This window comes from Falco cherrug, chromosome 20 (genome assembly GCF_023634085.1).
Source record: "Falco cherrug isolate bFalChe1 chromosome 20, bFalChe1.pri, whole genome shotgun sequence".
NCBI lineage: Eukaryota > Metazoa > Chordata > Aves > Falconiformes > Falconidae > Falco > Falco cherrug.
In genome coordinates, this window is record NC_073716.1 from 1,505,805 (window position 1) to 1,532,500 (window position 26,696).

Genomic DNA, 26,696 nt, shown 5'->3' on the forward strand with positions numbered 1-26,696 from the left:
CCAGCTGTGTGAAAGAACGTATATATTCAGCACGCACTCAATACAGAATAGCAAAAAAAGCTATCATTTCCTTAAAAAAAAAACAAACAACCAACCAAACAAAAAACCCAAACCGAACAACCACCGAACTTTTTCGAAGACCACCAAAGCTTCCAAACCGCTCCCCACCCTACAGCCCTGACCTCGTCCTTCTGGCCCCAACAAGGCAAACCGGCGGCGAGTGACCCCAGCCCGGCGAGGGACAGAGGGTGGCCCTGCCCCCCCAGCATCGCCGCGGCACCCAGCTCCTCCTGCAGAGCCTGGGGTGCTGAGGGTGCTCCTGCCACAGGGGGCCTGGCGGCGGTTTGCTCCGGTGCCATCCCATGCGGTGATTTGGGACAACCCCCCCCCAAAAAAAAAAACCAGACGGTGGGGCAGGCTCTGGCTGCCAGCCCGGGGGGAGCAGCCACAGCCTCGCCGGGGCTGGACACAGCTCTGGGGATCTGCCAGGGAGGAGAGGGGATCCCATCGTCGATGCCAGGGGTCCACGCTCGGATCGCTGCGACGGTGTCTCCGCTGCGTTCTGCCGGGGGCAGGGGATGCGCCGAGGAGGGGGAGAGGAGCGGCAGGGTGGCGGGGCCGGGGGGCTGGCAGGGCCCTCGCCGCTGCGTGCGGAGGGGAGGTAGATCGGCTTTAGAGACCTCTTGCCCAGGAGGATGTCTTCTCGGACACCAGCTCAGTTCCTGGGGGGAACGAGCCCACTGCAGGGCCCTGAACGCCTGCGCTTGCCTTCTCCCAAGGGGAAGGTGTCTCGGAGCCTGTTCGCACCACCAGAAAGCTCTTGAGCCGAGGGGGCACCTTTCCTCGGAGCTTTTTAGCCCTGAAACCGCCTCCACAGCTGCTGCAGGCCAACTCCTGGCAGCCAGGACAAGCCCGGAGGTGGTGGCAGCGACCCGTGGGGCAGGGGGGACCCCAGCTCCCTCCGCTCACCCGCCCGGCCGGACCCCGACCCCAGCCCCTCTCCCTGCCCTGCTGCAACGGTCCTGCTGCCGCCCCTGCCCCGTGCGCCATGGGGATAGCGTGTGTGATGCTCTCCGTCCTCCCCCCTCCCCAGGTCCCCGTCCCCAGTGTCCCCCCCTGCCGTCAGTCTTGCTGCTCATTCATCTCCATGTCCGACACCAGGATGTTCTTCTCAGCGGATTCGCTGGGGTTGGAGGTGGTGCGGCTGTAGCGGGCACTCTCGAAGGCGCCCCGCTCCGCGCTCCGCCGACGCTTGTACAGGTACACGGCAACACCCAGCACGGTGCACAGCGCCAGCGTCGACAGCACCACCACTGCGATGGCCGTCGTGTTCTCCGGCAGAGCTGCAGGGAGGAGAAGAAGGTGGTGAAAGGCAGCCGGCCGTCTCCCGGCGTCTCCCCCTGCAAGAGGGGCTTCGGCTGGCGGGGGGACTCCAGCCGGACAGGGGCTCCCAGGCAGCAGCAGGACAGGACCGCAGTCACGGTGCTGGGGTGTTTTGGGGGCAGCCTGCCCAGGGCAGCCTCCCTGGGTTGTTCCTGATGTGTGTGCAGCTGCCTGGGATGTATCTCTGGGATCCCACCAGCAGGTGTGGTGTCCACAAGGGCAGGAGGGCCCGGCAAGGGGCTGGCTGCACACACTGCTCCATGGAGGGATGGCTTCTGCTGCCGGGGAACCCTAACCCAGGGCAGAACCACCTGGAAACGGGATTTCCCACCCACAAACCCCATTTCTTTGGTTATTAATCAAAGCTGGGCTGCAGCACAGGCCCCCAGCACCGGCTCCTGGTCCTGACACTGTGCCCAGGCTGACGGTGCCACTCACCTGCCCTGGAAAAGCTGCTCTCCTCCACTGCAACAGCAACACAGACAGATGAGCACGTGGTCACGGCACCCTCCCCTCTTCCCAGGACCCCCCACCCCACCCCAGCCCCACATCCTCGCTGCCCCCAGCGCTGACACCAGGTGATGCACAGCTGTGGGGGTCCTCTCGTTCTGCTCCACCACCGCCCCACCACCCTCATCCTGCCCTGAGGTTCTGACCCAGCCACTGAGACACACACAGCCCACCACTGAGCCCAGCGGGGACCTGCAGACCCCAGCACCAGCCCCCTGAAACCCCCCTACACTGGAATTGCCCCAAACATGTGGCTGGCGCTGCCAGCGGGACAGAGCTCTGCCCTGCAGCACCCGGACCCCCAGCTCACCCCACATCAGCCCAGGCACCTCAGGGAGCAGAGGGGGGGGCCCTACCTCGCGGGATCTTGCAGATGACCCCCATGGTAACGTTGGTGCAGGAGCCCAGGCGCCACACGCCGTTGCTGCTCTGGATCCAGTAGCAGCTGTTCTGGCTGAGCATGCTGGGCCCAGTGTCGTGCTGGCCCCAGTTGGAGTAGTTCACGGCCGTGTTGTCATGCCAAACCAAGGTGCCGCCTAGGACATGGAACCAGAATCATCAGGAGAGAGCCACGGGGAGATCGTAAGAGAGATCATGGAAGAATCTGGGGAGGCTGACAGGGTCACTCCGTCTTTCCCCCAGCTCAGAAAGCACTGGGAGGTGTGATGGGGAGGTGTGACAGGGTGATGGGGAGGACCAGGGGCTGCAGGGCTCCTTCCTGAACCTACAGGCTCCAGTGCCTTGGAGGAGGCTCTGGGCTTCAAAGCCACCGCTCCCACCCCACCAAGCCAGAGGAGGACCCACGGGGCACATCCAGCACAGCCTGCGGGCTGGGGCTCCTGCTCACAACCAATGCATGAGCACTGGTGCCACCACCAGGGGCTTCCTCCACTCACCGCAGAACTGGTGGGAATTTATGGTGGTGCCTGGGGGAATATCTAAACCCTCCCTTTGTACCTTTGGGGTTGAAGGTCATGCCCAGCCAGGCACCCTTGGACTGGCCCTCGTATGCCTGGAGATGCTCCCACACGAAGACGTTCTCCATCTCGTCCTGGATGGATAGCACCGTGCCACCGACTGCGGAGGAGAGAGCGTCAGGGAAGAGCCCGGACCTCCGAGGATGGAGCTCGGGAGCAGCAGTGCCCCAGAGGACCCACCCATGGGCCACACGGCAGCTGGGGAACCCCAACACGTAACAGCAAGGAGATGATGGCTGACCAAGGCTGGACATGGGTGCGGGGACAGGGATCCCATTCAAAGGTGCTCTGTGGCACCCATGGGTGCCCTGGGGACTGCACCCTCTTCCATTTCCAAGGGTGCGTCACCTGCCTTCACCACCGCAGCCCCTCCCTACCTTTCTGGCACCTCCTCATGGCATCCTTCTGCCCCAGGGTGATCTCCATGTGGAAGGTGTAGCAGTGGTCCCGGAATGGGATCCAGGACGAGTCCTCCAGCGACTTGGGACAGCTGCCACTGTAGCTCCACTTGTGTGTGCGGGGGGCGCCTGGGGGAACACAGGGTGCATTGGGGGGGCACAGGGTCTCAGGGTCCCACAGCACGCTGGGGACACCCTGTCCCACAAGGACACACGAAGAGCTCCAGAAGGTCCCCCCTGGGATGCCACCTCCAACCCTTGGGTGCACTCCACCCAGTCTGCCCCACACTGAGCCCCCCGTGTCCCCCCCCCAGCCAGTACCTGCTCGGAGCTGGCAGATGCCCCCCTGCAGCTTGGTGTCGCAGCCGGCCGTGCGCCAGCTCCCGTCCACGTCCATGTAGGAGCAGCCGGCGACCTGCTGGGGCTCCCCGTCCTGCCAGTTGGCGTAGAAGAGGTTCTCCTCTGTCAGCCACGAGTAGCTCCGGCCTCCCTGGAGAACCAAGGCGAGGGGAAGCTGGGGGGCTGCCCCGACCCCGCAGACACCCCCATCCCAGCTGCCTGCCCTCTCCCCTCACCTCGTCGTTGGCCAACCCGATCCAGAGCGGCGCCCGCAGGCTGCTGACGGCCTGGGTGAGGAACGCCTGGCTGTAGGGGTCGGGGATGGTGGCCAGGGTGGCGTTGAGGGTCTCACAGAGCAGCAGCGCCTCGTGCCACCTGAGGGGTTTCTGCAGGATGCGGTAAGTGCTGTTGTGGTAAAAGAGGGTGCCGGTGGGCGAAGGGGGGTACGGCGTCTGCGCGGGGCTCAGGGACGGGTCTGGGGGAGCAAAGAGACACAGTCAGAGGGCATGGAGGACACTCCTGCATCCACCCCAGGGCGGGTCACCCCCTTGTCCCTATCCCCCCCCCAAGCCGGCGTGACCCTGGCAGTGCTGCGCATGGGGCACCCCCACGCAGCTGGGGAGGGCAAAGAGGCCACAACCCCCAGGGGGGCGAGCAGTGACACCCCGGTGCGGTCCCCACCCTGCAGCTGTGCATGTCCCTGTGGGACGCGCCGAGCCAGCCCGGCACGCACAGGTCTGGGGCTGCCCCACAAGCGGCTGGGACGAGGGACACCCCGCCCCGAGTCAAACCGGTCTCCCCAGGCTCCTCCAGCACCCCCAGCTCCCCCCAGGCTAAGCCCATCACCCTGAGCCCCCCAGCCGCAGCCCCTCCCACAGCACGGGGCAGCGGGGGGGGGCGGGTGGCAGGTCCCCAGCGAGCAGAAGCTGGGGTGTCCCCCCGTCCCCCTCCTACCTATGCTCCGCTGGCAGATGTAGCCGTGCTTCTCCTCCAGGCAGCTCCGGTCATCCCAGCGTCCCGTGAAGTGGGGGGGCGAGCCGTGCCACACCACCACACAGTTGGTCTGCACAGCCAAGCCGTGAGGTCAGCAGTGCCCTAAGCATCACCGTCCCACCCCCACGGACACCCCCACGCCAGGGACGCCCACCCTGCAGGGCCAGACACTGCTCTGCCCTTGGAGAGCCACCCCGGTACGCCAAAACCTTCCACCTCGGGGGTGGGGCATGGGACTGAGAACATCCCAGGGGAGGGGGGATGCTCCGGGGGGGTCCCACTCACCGGCTTGTCACGGGGGCTGGTGGCACTGCAGCCCGAGGGCTCCCCAGGCGCCCAGCCCACGTGCCGCAGCGGCTCGCCCTCCACCCACTGGAACTCCCTCTGCGCATCGTGGAGCCCGATCCAGAGGTTGAAGGAGATGTTGGGCAGCATGGACGTGATGAAAGCTGCAAGCAACAGGTGAGGCGCTGAGGACCACCCCAGCAGGTCCCCAGTCAGCGGGGCCAGTGGGGGTGGGGGGGACATACCCTGCTCCAGGGGGCTGGCGATGGTGGCCAGGATGGCACCCTGGCTCTCACACGCCTGCTTCGCCTCTGGCCATTTCACTATCTCGGCTTTGTCGTGGCCATTGAAGCTGAAACACTGCACCGGGGGGTGGGGGCATGTGGGCTGGCCCAGGGGGTGCAGCCACCCCGAGCCCAGCGCCCTCCCCACTCAACCACCCTCTGCAGCCTCATCCTGCTCCAACAGCCCTCCTCCCCTTCGCACCCTCACGCTTTCCGGCCCCCCAACCCCTCCCGCACACCCTCCCCTCAGCACACCTCCCTCCCAGCACCCCTGTGCATGCACCCGCACCCCGCGGTGCGCCCCTCGAAGCATCCCCTTGCATGCACCCCCAGCATCTCCCCCAAAACACGTGCACGCATCCCCCTCCACCCTGCCATTTCTCAGCCCCCCCACCCCACCACAGTGGGGCTGGTGGGAGGCCAGGAGGCAGCTGCTCCCTCTGTCCTGCCATTCCCCTGTCCCACTGTCCCCTCTCCGTCCTCCCACCCCCTCTCCATCCTGCCACCACCCCTCCATCCCGCCACCCCCTCTCCATCCCACTGCCCTGTCTCCATCCCGCCACCCCCTCTCCGTCCCACCGCCCCCTCTCCATCCCACCGCCCCCTCTCCGTCCCACCATCCCCTCTCCATCCCACTGCCCCCTCTCCATCCCACCGCCCCCTCTCTGTCCCACCGCCCCCTCTCCGTCCCACCGCCCCCTCTCCGTCCCACTGCCCCCTCTCCGTCCCACTGCCCCCTCTCCATCCCACCGCCCCCTCTCCGTCCCACCGCCCCCTCTCCGTCCCACCGCCCCGTCTCCATCCCACTGCCCCCTCTCCGTCCCGCTGTACCTTGCTGAGGAAGGGGAGCCAGCCGCGGGGACAGCCCCCGCTTGTGGCAGCGGGCAGCAGCGGGAGGGAAGGCTTCACGGCTGTCCCGTTGCTCCGCTTGCAGATGTAGGGCAGCGCCGTCATGCACTTCTGGTCCCCCCAGTCCTCTGCGGGGAGGGACAGGCTGGGCATGACCCCACCGCCACACCGGGGTTGGGGTCTCTCCGCTCAGCCCGCAGCCCCAGCCCCTCACCTCTGCTCGCCGTCATGTACACACACTTCTTGTCCTTGTTGATGGGCCGGGGCTTGCCCGGTGCCCAGGAGACGAAGTTGAGCAGGGACCCGTCGGACCACCTGGGAAAGGCACCGGTGGGAACACGGAGCCGAGCAGGAGACTTGGCAAATAGGACCAGTTGCAAACCTTAACTGGGAGCGTGCCCCACCACTGCCCTCTATTGGGTGAGGAACCTCCAGCCCAGCACCCCAGGATGAGACCCCCTGAGGTGCAGGTGCTGAGCCACAGCGCTCCGAGAGCAGGGGACAGCGGCACGGGGACGTGGTGGCTTGGTCTCCCACTTACTTGAACCTCCCGTCGTTCTCGTAGGTGTGCAGCCCGATCCACCAGTGCTGCTCCTGGCCCCTGGAGAACTGCACGCCCAGGGAGGACATGTCAGTGCCTCGCAGGGACTTGTTGGGGACAACTGCAGCCACCCCAGCCACGGGGACTGGGCAGCACACACCCCCCAGCTCGCACCACAGCAAAAAGCATCCCCTGGCTGAGCCCCAACCCGCACCCAGGCACTGGAACCGCTGCACGAGACCCATCGTGACCCCAGCTGTCCCCACATCACGTCCCTCTGGCAAAGGACGAAGGAAGCCGGGCAGGGAGCAGCCCGGGGAGGCAGTGGAACCCACTGGCACCCAGGGAGGTCCCCATCCCCCTGGTACCTTCTTCAGGTTCTGGCCCAGGAAGCGAAGCTCGGCCTCGCCATGCACCGACGCCAGCTCCGCCTGGAACCAGCTGCAGATGCGCTGCGCCTGCACCCAGGTGGAATGGTGCTCGAAGAACTTGTACTCGGCCTCCTGGTACTTCACCCACTCTTTGCTGCCTGCAAGCAGGGATCAGAGTCATGCCGTGGTGTCACGCCGTGGCTGCGCCACCCCCTGCTGCAGCCACCCTGTCCCTTGGTCCCCCATGGGCTGGGCTGCTTTGCTTTTGCCCCTCTCCTGCAGCGGAGGGGCCTGATCCTGCCCCATCCCTGCAGGCAGCCTCTGCAGCCATGCTGTGCAGCAGGATGCCTGCGCTCCCCTCCCTCCTACGACCCGATGCAGGATCCGTCCCACTCCGGGTAACGCCGCAGGAATGCCCCGCAGGGACACGTGCGATGGGGTGGCAGATGCACAGGGAGAACGGTCTGTGCTGGATGGACACACGGACACAGCCAACACACCTTGGGTCGTGATCTCCGGCTCCTTCACATCGGCACCTGGTGCAAGGGCAGGGAGAGGCTCTCAGCGGGATGCGGGGCTGGGATGCTCCCTCTGGTGCTTCCCGGCAAACCGCCCGTGGGCTCCAAGGGTGAGGTACCCTCCCAAATCCCCCTGGGACGGACAGCACCTCTCCCACCTCTCCCAGCCCCTGAATGAGGACCCCCCACCCACCATAAAAGTGCAACCTGCGGCAGGGAGGTGGCAGAGGCTCCACCACCCTGCAGCCCAGCCCCTGCCAGGTTATCAGAGGTGAGGGGGTTGGATTAGGGGGGTGGTCCTCGCCAGGTACCTTTGGGCAGTTTGCAGATCCAGTCCAGCTGGGCTTCGCACTGCATCGGCATCCACTGCAGGGAGGCCAGGTCCAGCACCGCGCAGGTCCGGATGTCATCGTCGTCGTAGTTACTGCGGTCAAAGTTGTGGTAGAAAAACTGGGGGTCGAGAGAGATGGGCGGTGTTGGGCATTTCCACCAGCGCCACATTTGCCCTCACCCTGCACCCCAAACACCAACCGGAGTCCCCTTGCTGAACGCCCCGCCTTGGACTCACCCCCAGCCCGTCGCTCCACCTCCAGCTCCGGTCCCCCGCGGGGTCCCGCCGGTTCAGGCCGATCCAGAACCAGTGCTGCTCATGGAGCTCCGGCTCTGACTCCCTGCGGGGAGCCGGGGGGAACGATGAGACCCCATCCACGAGGGCCAGAGCACCGGGAGGGCTGCGGGCTCATGCCGAGCCCACTCCGGCAGCGGGACACGCACCGGCGCAGCCAGCCTCTCACCCGAAAATCTTGTTGAGGGTGTTGGCGACGAAGTGCTCCTCCTCGTAGCTGCCCAGGCTGAGCAGCTGGGCCCCCAGCTGCCGGCAGAACTCCTGCGCCGCAATCCACGTCTTCTTCTCTTGCAGTTTTTCAAAGTTGAAGACCTGGGGAAGGAGGAACCAGCAGCGGAGCAGGCTCAGCACCTGAGACAACCTGAGCATCATCCCCACCATGGTAGCACCCCGGGGCACACTGCCACCACTTAGCCCGAGCCAGGCTCACGGGATCCAGGCTGCCCTCTGCGAGCACCAAAACACACCGCCCACCCCCACCACCCACCCCCATCGCACTGGTGGGGAGGCACATGCACCCCCCCAGTGGCCAGGGCAAGCCCCCCCAGCACCCCTTACCTTGTAGCAGTGACGGAGCTTGGAGTCAGAGCTCCATCCCGGAGGGCAGGCGGCGGTGAGGCTGGGGGTGGGGTAGGGACCAGGCAGCTCAGGGTTGACCGGGGTGCCCAGGTTCTGCCGGCAGATGTACTTGGCCTTGAAGGTGCTGCAGTTCTTCACCTCCCACAGCCCCGTGGAGCTGCCGGTGGCCAGGGCCACACAGCCACCCTTGTTGTAACCTGGAGCACTCACAGGAGCGGGGAGGATGCCAACCTTAGGGTCGGACCGTGCCAGGTGGCAGAGCCAGCACCCAACCTGCAGGGACAGCACATCCCCATCCCACCCACAGCCGCCCCCTTACCGGGCTGGTCGCGGTTCCAGTGGGTGTACATAACCTCATCGCCACTCAGCCAGCGGAACGCGCCCGTCTCGTTGATGTCCTGCAGTGCTGTCCAAAAATACTCCCCGTCCCAGCCGTAGATGAGGCTGCTGACGTACGCCTGCTCAAACCTGGCGGGGCAGCAAGAGCGGGAGATGCTGCCAGCTGAGGTACCCGGCAGCCCGTGATGCTCCAGCCCATGTGGTCGGGTCTTACCGCCCTGGGGGGCTCGCTCTGCAGCCAGCCCCCCGCCACCGGCGTGGTGCTGACCTGTTGGTGATGGTGACCAACGTGGAGCCGTAGTCGGAGCACATCTTGCGGGCATCGCTGTAGGGGACACGGTCCTCACCCAGCCAGAAGCAGGAGGGGCTGTGCCACTTCCAGCCCTGGGGACGGGTGACAGGGACCATCCACCACTGCTCACCCCAGCCCTCACCAGAAGGACAGCAGCAAAGGCGGGGGGGCGAACACCATGTCCCACGTCCCCTGCCACCACCTCCACCTTCCCCTGGGCGGTCTCCTGCCCCCGGCCGCCCCAGCTTGACCCTGCTCAGCTTTGAGCTCTAACAAGCCCCTGGCCCCAAAGGACATGGCTCCAAGGAAAACAAACACCCAGGCAGCTTCAAAGCCAGGGAAACGGCTTTTCTGCCAGCGTCCAGCCCCAGCCGGGGCACGGGGAGGGGAACACAATCCTCCTCTATATGCCGCGGGGCCGAATCCAGCGCGAGTCCCACCGCAGCCTGCTTTAATCCCCCGCCTTGTTGATGTTGGAGCCTCTCCGGGGCTGGAGACACAATAGCGCCTGTTTTCTGCCAGAGCAGGGAGCGGGGCGGCCCCGGGGCTGGCAGCGGCAGTGGCGGTGCGGGGAGGGACGTGGGGGCTCCTCTGCGAGAGGGGACACGCATGTGATGCAACAGCCAGCCAGGGTGGAAGGGTGAAGGGGCTCAGCCGGGGAGGCAAGTGGCCCCAGGCGAAGGGATCCTCCCAGACATCACCGGGATTTTAGCCCTGGGGCACTGGAAGGACTTGGGGGGACTCGTGCCATCTGCAGCATCACCAGCGTGGTGGGGAGAAAAGCAGGAGAGCAGCTTTGGGAGACCGTAAAGAAAAAGACCCCAAATCCCACTTTCTCCCCGCAAGTTCCTGCTCCTGCAGCCTTCCCCCAAAGTTACCAACCCCAGGGACAGCCCCTCCGGGAACAGCACCGACACCCCTGAGCAGCCAAGAAAGGGGCACAGCATGGCACAATGTGGGTCCCCGACATCCCCAGAAGGGTTTACGTGGCCCCACATGGGTCCCCAACCAGCCCTGGGCCTCAGCATCACTAACACCACAGGGGTGCTCTCTCATGCACTGAGCACCACCGCAAGCACCAGGATGGGACCGTCAACCCCGACTGCTGCCTCCAGCTCCCGACCCCGGCGTGCCCCCGCATCGCTCTCCAGCTCTGCCTTTCCATCGCCCAAATCTCCATCCCCCACCTCTTCCTTTCAGGCTGTTCCAAAAATAGAGGGGGTTTGGAAAGGAGAAGGAAAAGCAGCAAAGCCACCAAGAAAAAAAGTACAGTGGCCGGAGAGCACCGAGGCCGATTCTCTGGGCAAGATGCTGCCTCCTCTCCATCAGCCTCTGCATCTGCGTGGCAAACGGCCCCACTGAGGATGAGGAGGGGAGGAAGGGTGGGAAAAGGTCTTTCCTTGGTTCCTTTATCACTCCCAGTTTGCTTCCCAGCGGGTGCATCTCTGCCAGGCACCCAAGGCCAGGGTAAGACTGAGGCTGGAGAGGCAGGAGGGAGTTAAATCTGCACGGGGACATTCGATTAGTCCTCAGGACTCCTGCGGTGATGGTGGCACATGGCCACCCAGTGCCTTGTCCCCAGCACCCACCAACACCGGGGCTCCTCCGGCTCCAGCTGGCAGCCCCCCAGTCTGGCCTGGCATGGCAGCTGGCCCGGCTCCTCCCGAGCTCTGGCAGAGCCAAGTGCCTGCTGGGGTCTGTCCCTGCCGTGATGGGGAAAAGCCCTGGGAGGAGCCCGGCAGCACCTCTCTGCTTGCTAGTCCGAGCGCGAGCGCGCTGGCTGCTCTGAAACGCTGGGAGACGTTCAAGAGTGGCGGTGACGCCCGGCGCGCCGCTCGAAGGCTTTGCACACAGGCACAAAAGCAACTTCCCAGCAAGCGTGGGAACGGGGCGGGCTCGGCCAGCACAACAGCTGGGGAAACTGAGGCAGAGCGCGGTCCCAGCAAGAACCTGCCAGCGTGGTGGCCGTGTCCCCAAAATGCCTGTACCCCCCGGAGGAGGCAGCCTGCCACGGTGCTGAGCACGGGGCTGGCAGCTCCTCCATCCCACCGGGCTCCACGTGGAGCCGCTTTGCTGATGGGTTTTGGCACCGAGAGAGGCAAGGGGAAGACAGAGGCATGAACGTCCCTGCTGGCAACCAAGCCGGCCCACGGGGGAGGATCTTGGACGACGGAGACGTGCGTTTTGTCCCAGTTTTTCCCTTGGCCTCATGCAACCACCGAAGTGAGGGGCTCTGCAGCCACGGGATGCTCCGTGGTGCCAGCAGCCCCCAAGCGCAGACCACAGCTCCAGGTGCTGCTCACCAGAGCTCCCCGAGATGGTTCTGGGGAGAGGTGCCCTGCAACCCTGAAGCCCCAAGCATGAGGCAGAGCCACCTCCCGACCAGGTCCCACTCACCTTTCGGCACCCGTGATCATCCTCCTCCTTCTCCTGGCTCACCCGACCGGGCTTCTTGCAGATGGACGGCAGGGTCTGGTTGCACGGGCTGTCATTCCACCTCCCCTCCTGCACAGCAGGGAGAAGGGCAGGACTGAGCCGATCGGACAGCCTGGGTGATTTCCCACCCCATCCACACCCACCTTGGGGCCACAGGCTTTCCTTCCCTACCTCAAATCCCCAAGGATGCTGTGCCAGATCCCTCCCACCAGGATAGCCATGCTCAACCCCAGCCAAAGATGCTCCACGAGGTACCCCGTCCCTGGCCACGAGGATGCTACAGCACTCTCTGTGGAGGTGCAGGATTAAGCCCCCGGCCCCGGGCTCTCACCGGTCCCCAGATGGTCACACAGTCTTCCAGGCTGTCGCGGAAGTTGTTGGGCTCGAAGGGGTGCCAGTACGTGAACCTCACGGGTGTCCCATCCGACCACTCGAAGTTCATCTGCAGCTTGAGGTCGTTCAGGCCAATCCAGAGCTCCTCCACATCTGCCGAGACAGCAGCGTCGGGAGGTGGAACTCTCTCTGCCTGGCCAAAACCTGGCAGAAACTCCCCGGTGGCACGAGCCCTCGAGCTGGGACAATGTCTCTGCAAAGCACCGGCTGAAACCCCACTGCAGGGCTCTAACCCCAGCGGTGCTACAGGCAGGCGGGGCAGGGCGGGCAGGGCAGGGAAGGCAGGGCAGGCAGGCAGGGCAGGTGGGCAGGCAGGCAGGGAGGGCAGGCAGGGAGGGCAGGGCAGGCAAGCAGGGCAGGTGGGCAGGCAGGCAGGGAAAGGCAGGCAGGGCAGGGTGGGCAGGGCAGGCAAGCAAGGCAGGTAGGCAGATAAGGGCGGGCAGGAAGGGTGGGCAGGGCAGGGGAGGCAGGCAGGACAGGCAGGCAGGGCAGCCAAGGCAGGGAAGGGCGGGCAGGGCAGGCAGGGCAGAGCAGGCAGGCAGGGCAGCGCGAGCAGGGCAGGGCAGGCAGGCAGAGCAGGGCAGCTCCTGCCCACAAGGATGGACCTGTGGAGTGGGAAACGCAGGGGTATCTGCCACCGGTTTTCAGAGAGGTGCTGGCAGCAGCAGCAGCGTAGTAAAAGTCCAGACCCACAGGCCCAGGTCCAGTGAGCTGATGGGTTTCAGCCATTCCCTCACATCCCATCCCACTCTGCTCCCAGTTTGGAGGCACCAGCACATCACCCTCCCTTCTCCACCCTCCCACGGCTCCTGCCTCCCTCAGCATTAAGCCCCTTCAGCCCCCAGCCCCTCCCTGGTCCCCGCTGCAGTCTGGGTCCCCCGATGTCCCCGCGGCAGGTTTTGCTGCCAGCACCTTCCTCTGCGGAGCAGGGCCGGGCTGTCGTGAGCTGTAACCTGGCCGGAGCGGCCACGCTCGGACGGAACAGCAAAACCCAAGCCGAGGGTGACCCTAATGCCAGATGGCACAAGCAGGGTCCGGAGGATGGTGGCACGGGCACCCCTCCGTACTGCCACATGACTGTTTGGGCCGAAACTTCCCAAGCACCATCCCAGCTCCGACACATCCTGATGTGGGAAACTTCAACGCAATTACACCTGGGTGAGACCAGAACTGGAGAGGGAAGCCTGGGATGCCACCGGCAGGCGCCCCCTTCGCCTGACCTGGGGACAGTGACATCCTGGGCAAACTAAGCAGTAAGAGGTGCAGACTCGCCCAGCAGGATCTTTTTCTCCATTTTTTCCACATTAACCAACTGGCAGTAGCACCATCCCCAGCTGCAGCTGCGTATTTCCTTCCTCAGCACCGCAGGCTCCCGGGAGCAGCACTGATATTTGCGGGATGGAGGATGTGCCCAGGACACAGGCTCCTCCAAGCAACACGCCACCTCCCAGCCGGGGGTCTCCACTCCCCTCGCAGCCACAAACAACTCAGCTTTGCAGCCCCCGTCACACAGAAGTGGGATCGCATGGAGCCCACGACCAGACGGGAACGGTGCTGCCGGCACAGCGGGCTCCCCCTTACCTTGCTTGATCTGCTTGGTGACGAACTCCAGCTCGGAGAGGGTGTGGATGCTGACCAGGTCCCCCCCGCTCCGCAGGCAGGTCTTCTTCGCCTCCTGCCAGCTCTTCTTCTCTCCCACCAGACGGTAGCAGTTGGACTGGAAGGGCTGCCAGCTGGGCTCGCAGTCCACCTTCACCTCCGACCACGAGTCTGGCAGGACACAAGGCAGCCTGAGGGCTCCCGTCCTGCTCTCCAACCCCCACCTCGGTGGGGAGGAGACCTTGGGGAGGGGACCGCAGTCCCACAGGGTCCTCAGGAGACCCCACAGTCCCATGGGGTGCTCAGGAGACCAAGCCAAAGTAACAGCAGGGAAGCTACAGCCAAAAATTACCACGCCATGGCAAGGTGCAGAGACTGATGGCTTTAGAGCTCTGGGGACAAAACAAAATCCCTTTTGTTTGCAGAGGAGCGATGGCAGAGCACTGCAGAGAGCACCCCAGGGGATCTCCTGGGCCCACGGGTCACCTCCCGCTGCTCGATTCCTCCCGACCACCCCAGCCGTAACAGCGCCGAGCGCTCCTCGGGCAATGCCCCTCGGGGGGGACTTCTCCCCACTGCAGGCAACCCTGGGAGCTCAACCACCGCTCTGCCCCAGCAAGCTGGAGACACCATGGGCATCTCCACGGGCTTCCGCCACGCAGGGAGCACTCCCCGCCTGTGCCGGCATGGGAGCCCACCCGGCTGGGATACAGGATTCGGGGCTGCTCGCTGCTGCTGCTACTCATCCCCCCGCTCACCCGTCAGAAAGGGGTCAGCGGTGGCATTCGGCTTCTTCTTGCAGACGTAGGGGAGCGCGATGCCGCAGTCACGGTTCTGCCACCCCCCAGACGACTCGGTGCGGATCACCCCGCAGTTCTCCTCGCTGGGGTTGTCGGGCTGATCTGGAAAGCGGGGCAGGGGGGGATACACTGCTGAGGAGCTGGGGCAGAGCCGCCAGCGCTGCCCACGCAGGCAGGGCACTGCACAAGGGCTGGCGCCGGCAGAGAGCAGCTCTCCCTGCTGCCACGTCAGTGAAGACCTGTTTATTTGGCACAATGAAGACGTGACCCCGGGTACCCAGGATTATTTATTGTGCCTCACTGCACGAGAACCTAGAGCATCACTGTTCTACCCAGAGATATCGATGGCAGTCGGGGGGTCACAGTACCAGACCTGAACTGCTCCCACCCGTCCCCAAACCTCCTCCGAGGGTATCACTGTCCCCACAAGTGACTCTGAGTGACAGCACCGGGCATGACCAGAGCAGCCCTTGCAATGGGTCTTTCTGCCCCCCAAACACCCCAAGGTTAGAGATGGACACCTGCAACTGGGGACCACTCTGCCAGCACCAGGCTGGGATGCAATGACCCTCCGAACAAGGAAGCTCAACCCAGGTTACCTGCAGGGCTGCTAAGAGGGACAATTCCCCCTGCAGCACCCTGTGTCCCTGCCCCAGCTCCACCGATGTCCCAGGCTGCCCCACAGTCCCATGGGGCTCTCTGTCCCCAGGCAGCGAGGGGACACCCTGCAGCAGCCTAGGCCACCTCCCCGGCCACGGGGGCCAACTCCAGCGGTCACAGGCTGTTCCCCAGCACCCCCATCACCACCACAACCCTCCCATCTCACCAGTCTCCCAGTTGAGGTACTTGAGGGGTGAGTTGTCTGACCACTGCCAGCCTCCGTTGATGTCCAGGTCGTTGAGCCCAATCCAGAGTGTGGAGCTGTACCCAGTCAGCAGCCCTGGGGCCAATGCAGCCACAGGGGCAGGATCAGTCCCCCCAGCCCCAGCTCAAGCCCCAGCCTGTCACCACCCCCAAACCAACCACCCAGGGCAGGCAGAGCAACCCGGCACCAGCCGCGGTGCCACCAGCCCTGCCCCCGGCGAGGATGAGCGCAGAGCCCGGCTGCCACGGTCTCACCATTGATGTAGGTCTGCTCGTGGATCTCAGTGATGCTCAGCAGGTTGGCCCCCTGCTGCTCACAGCTATTCCAAGCCTCCCGCCACGACAGCGTGGACTGGAAGTTGAACTGGTAGCAGCTGTTGGTGAGGTGGTCCTTGTCCCAAAAGGTCTCGCAGTCGTTGCCTGCAGGGACGAGCAGGGTGAGCACCCAACGCAGCCCCATCTGCGGCTCCAAGAAACCCCCACGACCCAGCAACCCCAACAACCTGTGCTGTTCCAGCACCGCAGGCTGCTCGCAGGAGGGGGGATGAGGCAGGAGGGAAGGGGGCAGGCAGGAAAGCCCCCGGGGGGGAAGGGCACGGGGTTTCTGCTTTTCCCGGTGGGATGTATCTCCCCACTTACTCTTTATGGGGCAGAAGCCCCAGCGCTCATCCTTGCCGTAGTCCTGGGTGGTTGCACACCAGAGATGGCCATCCTCCCGTCCCGTGCTGGTGCACTCGTGAAACCACTGGTTGTCGTACTTGAAGGGGATGGTGCACGGCTTCCCGTGCGAGTTGCCCTGGATGGTGTAAATCTCTGGGGGAAAAGAGGAGCCCTGGCTTGAGGCTGGGTCTACCAGGGGCTGGAGAGAGGTTTGGGGTGAGAGGTGAAGGCTGGCCTGCTGTGGGGGCTACGGGGGTGCCCGGAGGCTGCCCACTCCCCATCGCCCCGATCCTGCCTGGTTTTGCAGCCCCAGGGAGCTGAAACCGAGCTCCCCAGGCAAGAGCTGACTGCTGTGGCGCTGTGGCCTCAGCGCACGTTTCGGGGTTGGTTTGGGTTACGGGAGAATACCAATGCCCAGCGAGGCATTACCAGAGTATGGCACGGAGCACAGATCCTCCTCGGTGCCATACGTCCTCCACTGCGAGCCACGCGCCTGGTCCCCCCTGTCCAGGGAGGAATTGCCTGGGCGGGCGCCGAGATGCTGCGAGAGCTGCTCCCCGAGGCCGCGGCAGCTCCAGCGCATGTTGACCGACTCGCGGTCGCACTCGTAGGTGGCCAAGGGGTGCAGCCCCGCCGTGGCGTTGGCCCCGTGCCACGACACCCCCAGGCACTGCATGGCCCCCACGTTGAAGAGGCGATTTCGTGAGACCCATTTCCACTGCTGGGCCGGCGCGCTGGCGTTGCAGCCCTTGGCGAGTCGCACCAGCGAGTCCTTCGTCTCCAGGCAGCCCTGCGCGCCCGCGTTGTAGATGAGGAAGACTTTGGAGTCTGGGAAAAAAAACAGGGGGAAAAGGTTAAAGCATCAACTGGGGATTCAGCATCATCCCAGCCCTGCCAGAGCATCCTGGCTCCCTTTCCACGCACAGCAAGTTTTGGGGTGCAGCCCTGGGCGCAGCACCCGGCACAGCGGGGACCACCGCTCCCCTGCAGCAATAACCGCAGGGTCTGCCCCTGCGCCTGCGCGTGGGGTGATAGGCTCTGGGCAAGGCCAGACGGGTGGGTGTCTGCACCAAGTGGGGCATCCCCCCGAAGCACCAGCAAGAGGCTTTTGGGCATTGGAGCCGGTGCAAAGAGCTTGCCCACTCTAACGGCACCAGCAGAGCCGTTTGAAACAGCCCCGCAGCATTCCGGGGCACCAGAGCGAGCCCCGCGCTGGCGCCGGAGGAGCCCACGCAACGGCTTCGGCACCGGCCATCTGCTCTGGGCGGAGAAAAACAGAGCAGGGAAGGAGCGAGCGCATCCGTCATTTTTATGTGTATTTGGGGACCTGTTAAAAAAACTGCAGAGCAAACAAGAACGTCGGGGGAAGGTCTCCCCTCGCGTGAACAGGGCGTGATGGAAAACGCCTGCACGCAGCCGCAGCCCCCGTGGGCACAGCCCCAGCCCCAGCAAACACGGAACGTCGGGACCCTCCGAAATCCCAGCGCAGGCGCTGGGAGGCGGGAGCAGAGCGAGGGGAATCGCTGCCAGCAGATACAGCGCGAGCGCAGCTGCCGAGGGAGAAAGGCTGATCTCAGCCCCGGCTCGATGTGATGGCCAAGCTCTGCATCCCCACGGTGACCCCCCAGCCCAGCATCACCAAGGGCCACCCCAGTGCACCAACCCATTCCAAAACCCCAGCCCAAACCAGTAAAGCCAGGGCATCGCAGCAGGACAAGTTGCTCCAGCTGATGTGCCGTTTTTAAGAGACACTTTATTTCCTCAGACTTGTGTTTCTGAGCTTGAACCGCCACCGGGACAGCCACCTCTTGCCCCAGCACAAAGCAGCACATCAACAAGATGACTTTTTTTTTTTTAAAGTAGGGTTTTTTTTGTTTTAAAAGCGACCCTTTTTTTTTTCCACCACAAGCATTCACCAGAAGTCAAAGCGAGCTCACGGGCCCCGCTATATTTAGCTTTGGTTTGCTTTGGGTTTTTGCCATTATATGAATTTTTTGGGCTGAAAAGGTTTTCATTTCCTATTCCCCCACCACCTCGCCCTGCCCCAGCTATGTCGTTACAGGCGGCTCTGGCACATTCGAACAACAAACATCTCAGCTCAGCAAACTCTCCTGACTTGTCTCTGAAAGGAAAAAGAAATGGAGGAAGAAAGACACCCCCATATCATCCCAGAGCTTCAGCATCAACCTGGCTCCAGAAAAGAAATGATGCAAAAGGCCCGTTCCCCAGCCGCGGTGATGTCTGTGATGACCTCAAATAAAGCGAAGCGAAGCCCGTTCGCACGGTGATCTCCAAGGAGCAGGCTCTGCACACGTGCAACAGAAAAAGGCAACGATTGGAAGAAGAAACACTTATTTCTCGGAAAATATTTTTCAAATCACGGGAAGTGACAAAATCAGCAAAAATCCAGACAGGGCCGATTTTGGCTGGCGGAAGCTCCAGTCCCTTAACTGGGGCTGCTGCTTCCCTGCCCGGAGCTGGCTTGATCCTGACCTGGACACCAGGAGACCAGCTCAGCCCCCCACCAAGCACCCACCGCACCGTGCCAGCACCACCCCCGGCACAGCCAGCCCCTTGCCCTCCCCTTCCCACGAGCAGCGAGGGGTGGTGCAGCGCGGTGGGCTCTTCAAGCCCTTCTGGGGTCATGCAGCATCAGTGCACAACCAAGTACCAGGCTCTCCGGCAGGATGAGGCCTCCCTGGGTCACAGGCTGATGCCACTTGCTTTGCAAGGAGCCAAACGCCGGGTGCCCTTTCGCTGTAGGAATAGCAAAAGCTGCTCTACCATGAGCATCACCACAGCCGTTAGCAGCAGGGGTCAGCAACGGGACACCCTCCTCTGCTTATCTGCTAGCATTATCTGCATTGCATGAAAAAATGAATAGCACCGTGGGAAAGCCCTGGAGTGGTGTCAGGGCGCTCAGCACCACATTGGGGCCGTGCGGCACCGTGCAAGGACGATGCTCGACAGCAGCCATGCAGCAGCATGGCGCTCGGAGGAAACTGTCCAGACCGGAGGGGGCAGCCCCCGAGCCAGAAAAGCACAAAATATCATTTTACTCTAAAAAGAGAAGAGTTGGAGGTAGGAAATTATAGGCTAAGGGTTTTGGGCTGCCCACGCACACAGCAGGCAGTTCAGCCCATGGCCCCTTTGCTCGAAGGAGGCAGAAGACGGCACCCAACGCGGCCCCCTGGGTCCTCCCTGAGCCACGGAGGAACGGGAGAGCTTTAGCACCGGCTCAGCCTTCGCACCTCCCCGGTGCTTCCATCTTCTCCCCTTGAAAAACTCACTGTGCACCGACGGCAGGGACCCACTCCTGGCATGGCTGGAGCTGGGGGGGCGGCCAGCACCAGCGAAGGCACGCATCAGCGATGGCACGTGCTCTGCTTCACCCAAAACACGCTTTTCCTTCACTTATTTATAGGGAGTTTGGGGGTGATGTGACCCCCGCTGGTGCCCATGACATTGGCAGCGGTGCTTGGACAGGCCCCTGATGGATGAAAGGTGCTTTCAGCCCCCCTGACCCCAGCCCCCCGGCACGGTCGAGCCCAACGGGCTTCAACACCCACAGAGCGAAGAGCTCCCAGGGGAGCCCAGGCTTTTGGCGCGGTCCCGACCATCTCCCAGCCGCCACCTGCAGAGGAACCCCCGGCACGTGCCAAACCGCTCAGTGCCAAAACCGAGCGCCCAAGCGAGTGCTCCCCGCCCCCACCCACGCCAGGGAATGGGATGGATGCAGGGATGAGCGGGATGGGGCGAGTCTGTATCCGTGAATCCCTTCTCCCATGCCGGTATCCCACAGAGCAAATGCAGCCCTCGCGGAAGGCAGCTCCAGAGGAGCATCCCAGTGGGACTGGGAATGTCCCTGTCCATTCCAGGGCCCCCTCTCCTGCCCTGCCTTCTGCACCTACAGCACAGCTACGCGTGACTCCTCTCAGAGATGCTCCTCGGGTTTCTGCACCTGCCTGTGGACCTGAAATGCCACCGGCAGAGCTTCCAGCCACCCTCTGGCTATGGAAACCCAACCACGGCAAACACTGGCAGGTCCCTCCCAAAGAGGAGCTGCCCTCCGGCACAGGACGAAGAGCGCTGGAAAATGCAGCTGCTGGATGCTCTGCCTGGAATCACCAAACTTAACCCAGGGCTGGATCTGATGGGTGCTGGGGTAGGCACCCTGTACACCCTCTCCCTCCTGCATCCCACATCTTCCCAGCAAGACCAGCTCAGAGCAGCTCTGCTCCATCGTGTCCTGCTCCTCCTCCCTGGGAAAGCAGAGCGAAAGCCCACGCTTTCAGCAGGGATGCTGCCTCACCCCAGCCCTGGCGACACCTGCGTGCTGCCTCTGGCTTACTGGTATGAGCACGGAAAGCAGCCGGTGTTAGGAGGCAGCGTGACGGTGGGGACAGCGGGGAGCTGGGTGGAGTGGGACACCGGCTCTGCCTGCAGGAACAATCTCTCCTCCCACTGGGGAATACTGGGATGCATGCACTCCGGCACACTGGGAGAGGTTGGCTTTGGCACCAGTGACCCAAGACAGCAGAGATGGAGAGGCTGTGATGCTTTGGGGCAGCCCTCATGGGAGTTTTTATACTCCCATGACTGGCTCCAGTCTTGGGGTTTTTCTTCATTAAAAAAGCAATTTTTTAGCCAGCAAAGTCTGAACTGAAGGGAACGCAGCTCAACCCTGCCCACAGCGGCTGCACCACCCCACAGCAAACAAGGAAAGCTTCACAGCCCACAATTGTGGGGAACGTGGGCAGCACTGGATGAGAGGCAACGGGGACAGGGAGGCTCCAGGGGAGAGAGGTGGCCGTTGGTGGTGGCAAACGCAGAAAGCGCCGCAGCACGACGCAGATGGGTGTCCTCAGCACCACCCTGCCCCGAGCACGTCCCAGCCTGGCCACCCACACCAGGACACCCAGAGCACCCCTGCTTCATTGCATTTGTCACCCTGTCATCACCAGCAACAAACACAGGGAGCAAATTTAAGAGGACTGGAGCTAGAGCTGGACCCTGGTCCCGGTAACCCCGGGCGGGAGCAGCTCCAGGGCTCTGGCCACAATTTCATCTGCGCGCGGCTGAAAGCAAACGCTGGCCCCAGCTGACAGTGCCGCTCCGGCTCTGTGCCCGCATCCCCTGCCCACCCTGCCACCCTCGAGCTCCGCTGCCAGGCTCATGCTGGCACCCACCTGACGGCAGAGCCCTTCACACAGCCCCAGGGCTCAGCACCATCCTGCAGTCACCCTGGCGAAGGTGCTCCCCGCCCCCTGCTCTCACTCAGGACTGCTCTTTATTTGGGGTGTCCTGAAAAACTCAGCTCCAACCCCACTTGTGTGGGATGCTGAGCACGCACAGAGCAACAGGGTCGATCCCCTCCTCGAAGGTTTCGGTGCTGCATACACGACTGCAGATGTGGTTTGCTCCAAACCGCCTGGCACGGTGCCCCCACCGCAGCACCAAACTGGGCATCCAGGAGCTCCTCAGGGGCTGCAGTCGCCCATGCGAGGAAAGCAAGCCTCCTAACACACACCTTCGTTGGGATTTGGGAGCCCATGCAAAAGCTTTACCCATAACATCCCACAGCGAGAAGCCCACCCTTCACTCACACGGTGCATAAAGAAACGTCCTTTCAGCCTGAACCTCTGGGTTCCACGTGCTCTCACCCGCTGGAAAACGGGGCACAGCAGCCCCCGGCCACCTGCTCCCAACCGCCAGCGCCTCACCCCGCTGCTGCTCCCGAACCCATGCCACACAGATGCAAGACAAGCTGCAGGCAGCGGCGGCTCATTCACAATGACAAGGTTGGGGATGCACCAAGCTCGGCAGGACGAGCAGCAACAGAGAAGCAAAACCCTCAGAATAAAAAACCCACAGAAAAAGCAGCAAAAAGTGTTGCTGGCCAAATACGGAGGGGTTCACCCAACAGCGCAGCCCTGCCAGCAGGGGAGGGAACTGCTGGGTGGGGAGAGGACCAGCCTGAGAAGTCACCCTCGGTGACATCTGGGGGTGCAGGACCCCAGGGCTGCACCCCAGCACTGTGCCTGGCCGGCTCCACCGATGGACGCTGCAAGGGCACAGAAAACCCTCCGTACCATCTTAAATTCCGTATTATTGGATGAAATATTCCTCTGGAGGAAACCCCCCTGCCTGGAAAGGAGTTCCCAGCAAAGCCCCGTGTCACCGCTGCTGGCATCTGTGCTCCCAGCAGTCGGTCCAGGCGTGGCTGATGCCATCCCCATGGTCTCAACGTGGAGAAGAGCAAAAGCATGGCCACTGCCATAAAGAGCAGCAATGTTTTGGCCCCAGGAAGGAGCCTGTGCATCCCTCAGAGGGCTGCGAAAGGGAAGCAGTGGTAAGAGAAGCAGCAGCTGTACCCACAGGAGCTGCCAATGGCAGAGCTGGCACATCACTGCTGCCATCGGCCCCGGGATGAGAGAGCAGCCCGCCCCAGCCTGCGGGGAGGGCATCGCTGTACTGCCTCCCCTCCCCCCCCCCCCCCCCCCCCCCGAGCTGCTTTCTGGCACTGATAAACTCTATGCAACTCCTTAAAGGGGAACTTCAGACCGAAGAAAAAAAAAAAAAAAGAAAAAAAAAAAAAAGGGAAGGAAATGCAGAGGGTATCAGCAGCCCCAGCACATGCCCCGAGCTTCTGGCTCAGGAGGGGGCACTGGCCACCGCTTCCACTCTGCTCGAGAAACGATGGCAGACACCAGCCTCCCCCCTTCCAACACCCTAAACTAGAGGTTTGAGTCAAAACAGTGATGCTGCCTGACATCCCACAGGCTCGCCCCAGCCCAGCACATCCCCAGGGCTTGGCTGGGCCAGCCCCAGCCACGGGCAGCGCCGGGTGCTGCAAGCCAAGCTCCAGAATAAAAGAGGATGGTCGTTGTTTTGGTTTTTCAAAATAATCCTCAGGGAATAAGGAGCGGATCTCTTGTCACAGGGAAGAAAGCGAAGCTCCTGCTGGCCTGGGTGAGGGTACGAAGCAGCAGGACCAGCACTTGGAGCAGAGAAACTCCTCTTGGCTCGCCCAGCGGCGCAGAGGAGCTGTTTATATGGTGGGAGCTGTACGAGACAAGCTCCTTACTTGGCCGCGACCACGAAGGCTACCTACCACCCTGCTCACTCTGCTGCCTCCTAAGGAGTTTGGATGGGGTCCACATACCGCGTTTCAGCCTTTCTGCAGACATTAAAAAGCTCATTCTCCCCACACCCTGCCCAGGATGCAGACAAATAAACGCGTTCCAAGGGGATGCCAGCCCGTGGGCGGCTCAAGTGTCCCCCTGGCAGGGGACAAGGCAGCCAGGAGCCCCCACATCCACCCTCAGGTACCCAGCAAAGGGTAGAAGGATGTAAATTTTCCCCAAATTTCCCACAGACCCCCTCCAGGCTCCAGCCCCGCAGTGGCTGCATACATCCAGAGGCAGAAATCCCAGGTTTGCCGACCCCCCAGGAATGCCAGAAGGACGCAGTGCCAGCCAGCCAGCGGGCTCCAGCGGGATGGAGGAGTGCGATGGAGCCGCCGGGAGCACCCCGGGGAGTGGCAAAGGATCCCTCCCACCACCCTGTCCCGTCCCACATAAGTGTTCTCACCCAGCCACAACACCCTGGCAGTGGCAGCCTCTGCCGCGGCCGGGGGGGCTGCTCTGGCCCCCGCTCATCTGACTGCCCCCAGTTTGCTCGCCTTGAGGCATTGCCCACCAGCACCACAGAACCCTCCCGCCAGCAGATTCACAACCACATCCAGAGGCACGATGTGACATGCGGGACAGCCCTGACACATGTCCCCATAGACACAGCTTCAGCACAGTTGGCTGAAAACTACTACATTTTTCAACACTCCTAAAGAAAGTCCCCCAAAAAAAGATCCAGAGATTTCTCCTCCCTTGTTTCTCTGGCACTGTTCCTGATGTTAACACTCCGAGCAGCGCCATCGGTGTCTCAGGATGGGGGATCCCCCATTTTGCCAAAACCAAGCGTGTCTGCACAGCAAGGATCAGCCCCTGGTGTTCCATGGCTTTATTGGTTTTTATTTAAAACAATGTCTAACATGAAGCTTCTCTCACCGGGTGCTCTTCGCTTGCCCAAGGGCAAGACTGGGACAAATGGGGCCGTTTCCTGCAGAGCCCCGAAGGTGCTGTGTCTGGATTCAGGGGGAGGAAAGGGAAAGGCTCAACTTCCCCATTCCCAGCCTCAGCACCATCCTGCAAACACAGAAAATGCCCCTTACATCCCTGTTGCAAGGGTGCAGCGGAGGACCGAGCTCTCGCCGGAACATGGATGAAGGGAGCATCACACTTGAAAAATACCCCGTGCCCCCTGCAAACAGCCAAACCTTCGCTCCCGGGCTGAAGAGTACTCCCAAGATTTTGCAAGTCAATCCACTAATCATTTTCTAATCCTTAATTAATTAAAGATGGGTCCTTTAAGAAAAAGAGCATCTGTGTGGGTCTCTTTTGGGCTCCGAGCAATCTCAAGAATGAGAAAAATGTCAGTGCTCCATGGTCCCAGCACAGTTCAAATTAATTAAAATCCTGCTCCTTAGCTGCACGTGAAGAACAAAATTTTAGAAATTGCTTCAACAACCTTTCAGGGAAACGGCTGGGTTGGGATGGGCTTCAGCGGGCTCCAGGGCACTCCTGCTCCAGCATCGGCCACGCTCCATGGAGCCGAGCGGCACCGGGACCTCCGGCAGAGCCACCAACACGGCACCCGCTGAGGTACTGGAGCCAGAGTCCCCACTATGGATTTATCAGCCAGAAAAGATGATTTAGCAGACAGCAATTACACCCTCAGGAGCCATTTGCTGTCATTTTGGGGCAAAAAAATTTCCCCCGAAAATATTTCAGGAAGAAGGAAGGCAGGAGCGTGCCTCTGCCCTGCAGGGAAAGGTGCAAAATCCAGCCAGAAATAAAGCCAAAGAGAGAAACCTGCAACGTGGCTTTGGCCACCGCCAGGACCTCATGCCCGAGGACATCTCACGTGCCAGCAAGGCATCCCGGGGCAGCATCTTCACGCACGAAACCTGCCGGGGCCACCACGCGCCCGGCGTGCCTCTGGGGGAAGGGGACAGTTTTGCACCGAAGGCTAAATCTCTTTTGCTTTTCATTCTTGTAATTCTTGCACAAGCCGCTATCCCTCGCCCTCCTGCCTCATCCCCGTCCCACCCCGGCTGGCTGCTGAGGCTGCAAGCGTGCCAGGGCAGCGCGGTCCCCGGGTGTCCCCTGCCAGCCAGGCGGGTGCTCCCAGCAAAGCCACCTCCGTTCCCATTCCTGCTCCCAAATAATCCAGAGGAGACCGAGTTGTAATTTCTTGGAGCTGCATCTGCCATGCACCAAGCTGTTTCCATTGCGAAGAGGGAAGCAGGGGGCAGCTCCGTGCAAAGGCTGCTCTGTTCGGTTTACGGGCTGCACATTCTTCCCTGGGTCCCTTTTGCCCCCTCCCCACGAAGCCGACGCAGCAGGTCCCACCGTGGGTCCCACGCTGCGCGCCGGTCAGGTGGAGAAGCTGCTCCAAAGCATCGGCAGTGCCACGTCCCCGCACTGACACGGGGACCTTGTCCCACCCGCAGCCACGGTGCGATGGAGCTGCTGCCTCAGTTTCCCCAGGGCAGGCACATGGGTGCTCAAGCGGTGCTGCGGAGGGGGCTGCCAGCAGCGATATCCCACCGGGGAGCCACAAATGCTTCCCGGCTGTCCCGGTGGCAAGGATTTGGCATAAACTCCTCAAGGAAGCGACAGCCTCCCAAGAGAAAGCAATGCTGTCTGCCGGGCCAGCTGCTGTGGCCCCCCTGAAAGAGTCCTTGCAAACAGCACTCATCCCAGGGACCCTTGGGACAAACCCATCCTGATCCCAAAATCCCAGCGAGGGTCCCTTCCGAGCTGCAAACCCAGCCTGGGGCTGGGGGGCCCTTGGATGTGGCCCCCACATCAGCGCCAGCCCCTGCACCCCTCGCCCAGCCGCTCCAAGCCAGGGCTGATGCTGGGGAGGGCGGTGGGAAGCCGGGATGGGGTGGGGGGCAGACTCGAGGGTGCCCGCAGCCCCTCGCCCGCGGGATGCTGAGCGCAGGCAGCACAGCACCGCGGGCTGGCAGCAGCTGAAAGCCGCCTTGTTCCTCACCCTGCCCCGGCGCGGGGTCGGCTGCCACCGTGCCCCCGCCTCGCCACCACGACAGAGGTGCCTCTGTTGGGCGAGGGGCACCCGCCAGGCCCCGGTCCCTCCGGGGTTTTCCAGGGTGAAATGGCCAGGGTCGGTGTGTCCAGGTAGCCGAGCCCTGCTGAAACCCAGCTACCCCCTTCAGACCCGCGGGAGGAGGGATCTGCGGCCCCCCGGCACATTACGGGAATTTAACGGGAATTTTGCAGCCGAAAGCTGGAGGTTCAGCTCAGATGGCTCCAACCAGCAGCAAACCTTGGCAAGCACTGTCCCCAGCGCGGGGGTCTCCTGCCCCACTGCGGGGGTCTCCTGCCCCACCGCCGCCTCCTTCCTCCAGCTCTTGGACCAGCGGTGTCTCCTCCAGCCGCAGGCTGGACCCCAGCCTTGGCCACCATCGCTGCCCACGATGGTCACCCGCCATCGCTGCCCACGAAGGTCACCCACTGGCATCACACCAGCAGCCCCCGCGCTGCCCCTCGCCCTGCCGGCGGGGCTGGGGGAGAGGG

General features: G+C 63.0%; 1 protein-coding gene across 1 annotated transcript in view; it reads right to left on the reverse strand.

Annotated features, from left to right (window-relative positions):
- The window catches only part of MRC2 (mannose receptor C type 2), a 27,967-nt gene continuing 1,271 nt past the window's right edge, over window positions 1–26,696 (reverse strand). Inside the window, exons 2-30 of the mRNA XM_055697682.1 lie at window positions 16,465–16,863; window positions 16,015–16,188; window positions 15,631–15,795; window positions 15,338–15,451; window positions 14,470–14,613; window positions 13,694–13,882; window positions 12,051–12,205; window positions 11,681–11,788; window positions 9,260–9,375; window positions 8,972–9,120; window positions 8,632–8,849; window positions 8,243–8,385; window positions 8,017–8,119; window positions 7,760–7,898; window positions 7,431–7,466; window positions 6,928–7,088; window positions 6,560–6,627; window positions 6,233–6,333; window positions 6,001–6,146; window positions 5,131–5,245; window positions 4,886–5,049; window positions 4,562–4,670; window positions 3,844–4,082; window positions 3,590–3,758; window positions 3,248–3,397; window positions 2,851–2,970; window positions 2,250–2,429; window positions 1,822–1,848; window positions 1–1,343 (exon numbers count right to left, since the gene is read on the reverse strand). Coding sequence (XP_055553657.1) covers window positions 1,123–1,343; window positions 1,822–1,848; window positions 2,250–2,429; window positions 2,851–2,970; window positions 3,248–3,397; window positions 3,590–3,758; window positions 3,844–4,082; window positions 4,562–4,670; window positions 4,886–5,049; window positions 5,131–5,245; window positions 6,001–6,146; window positions 6,233–6,333; window positions 6,560–6,627; window positions 6,928–7,088; window positions 7,431–7,466; window positions 7,760–7,898; window positions 8,017–8,119; window positions 8,243–8,385; window positions 8,632–8,849; window positions 8,972–9,120; window positions 9,260–9,375; window positions 11,681–11,788; window positions 12,051–12,205; window positions 13,694–13,882; window positions 14,470–14,613; window positions 15,338–15,451; window positions 15,631–15,795; window positions 16,015–16,188; window positions 16,465–16,863 — 4,322 coding nt within the window. The 3' untranslated portion in view covers window positions 1–1,122. The remainder of the gene's footprint in view (window positions 1,344–1,821; window positions 1,849–2,249; window positions 2,430–2,850; window positions 2,971–3,247; window positions 3,398–3,589; window positions 3,759–3,843; window positions 4,083–4,561; window positions 4,671–4,885; window positions 5,050–5,130; window positions 5,246–6,000; window positions 6,147–6,232; window positions 6,334–6,559; window positions 6,628–6,927; window positions 7,089–7,430; window positions 7,467–7,759; window positions 7,899–8,016; window positions 8,120–8,242; window positions 8,386–8,631; window positions 8,850–8,971; window positions 9,121–9,259; window positions 9,376–11,680; window positions 11,789–12,050; window positions 12,206–13,693; window positions 13,883–14,469; window positions 14,614–15,337; window positions 15,452–15,630; window positions 15,796–16,014; window positions 16,189–16,464; window positions 16,864–26,696) is intronic.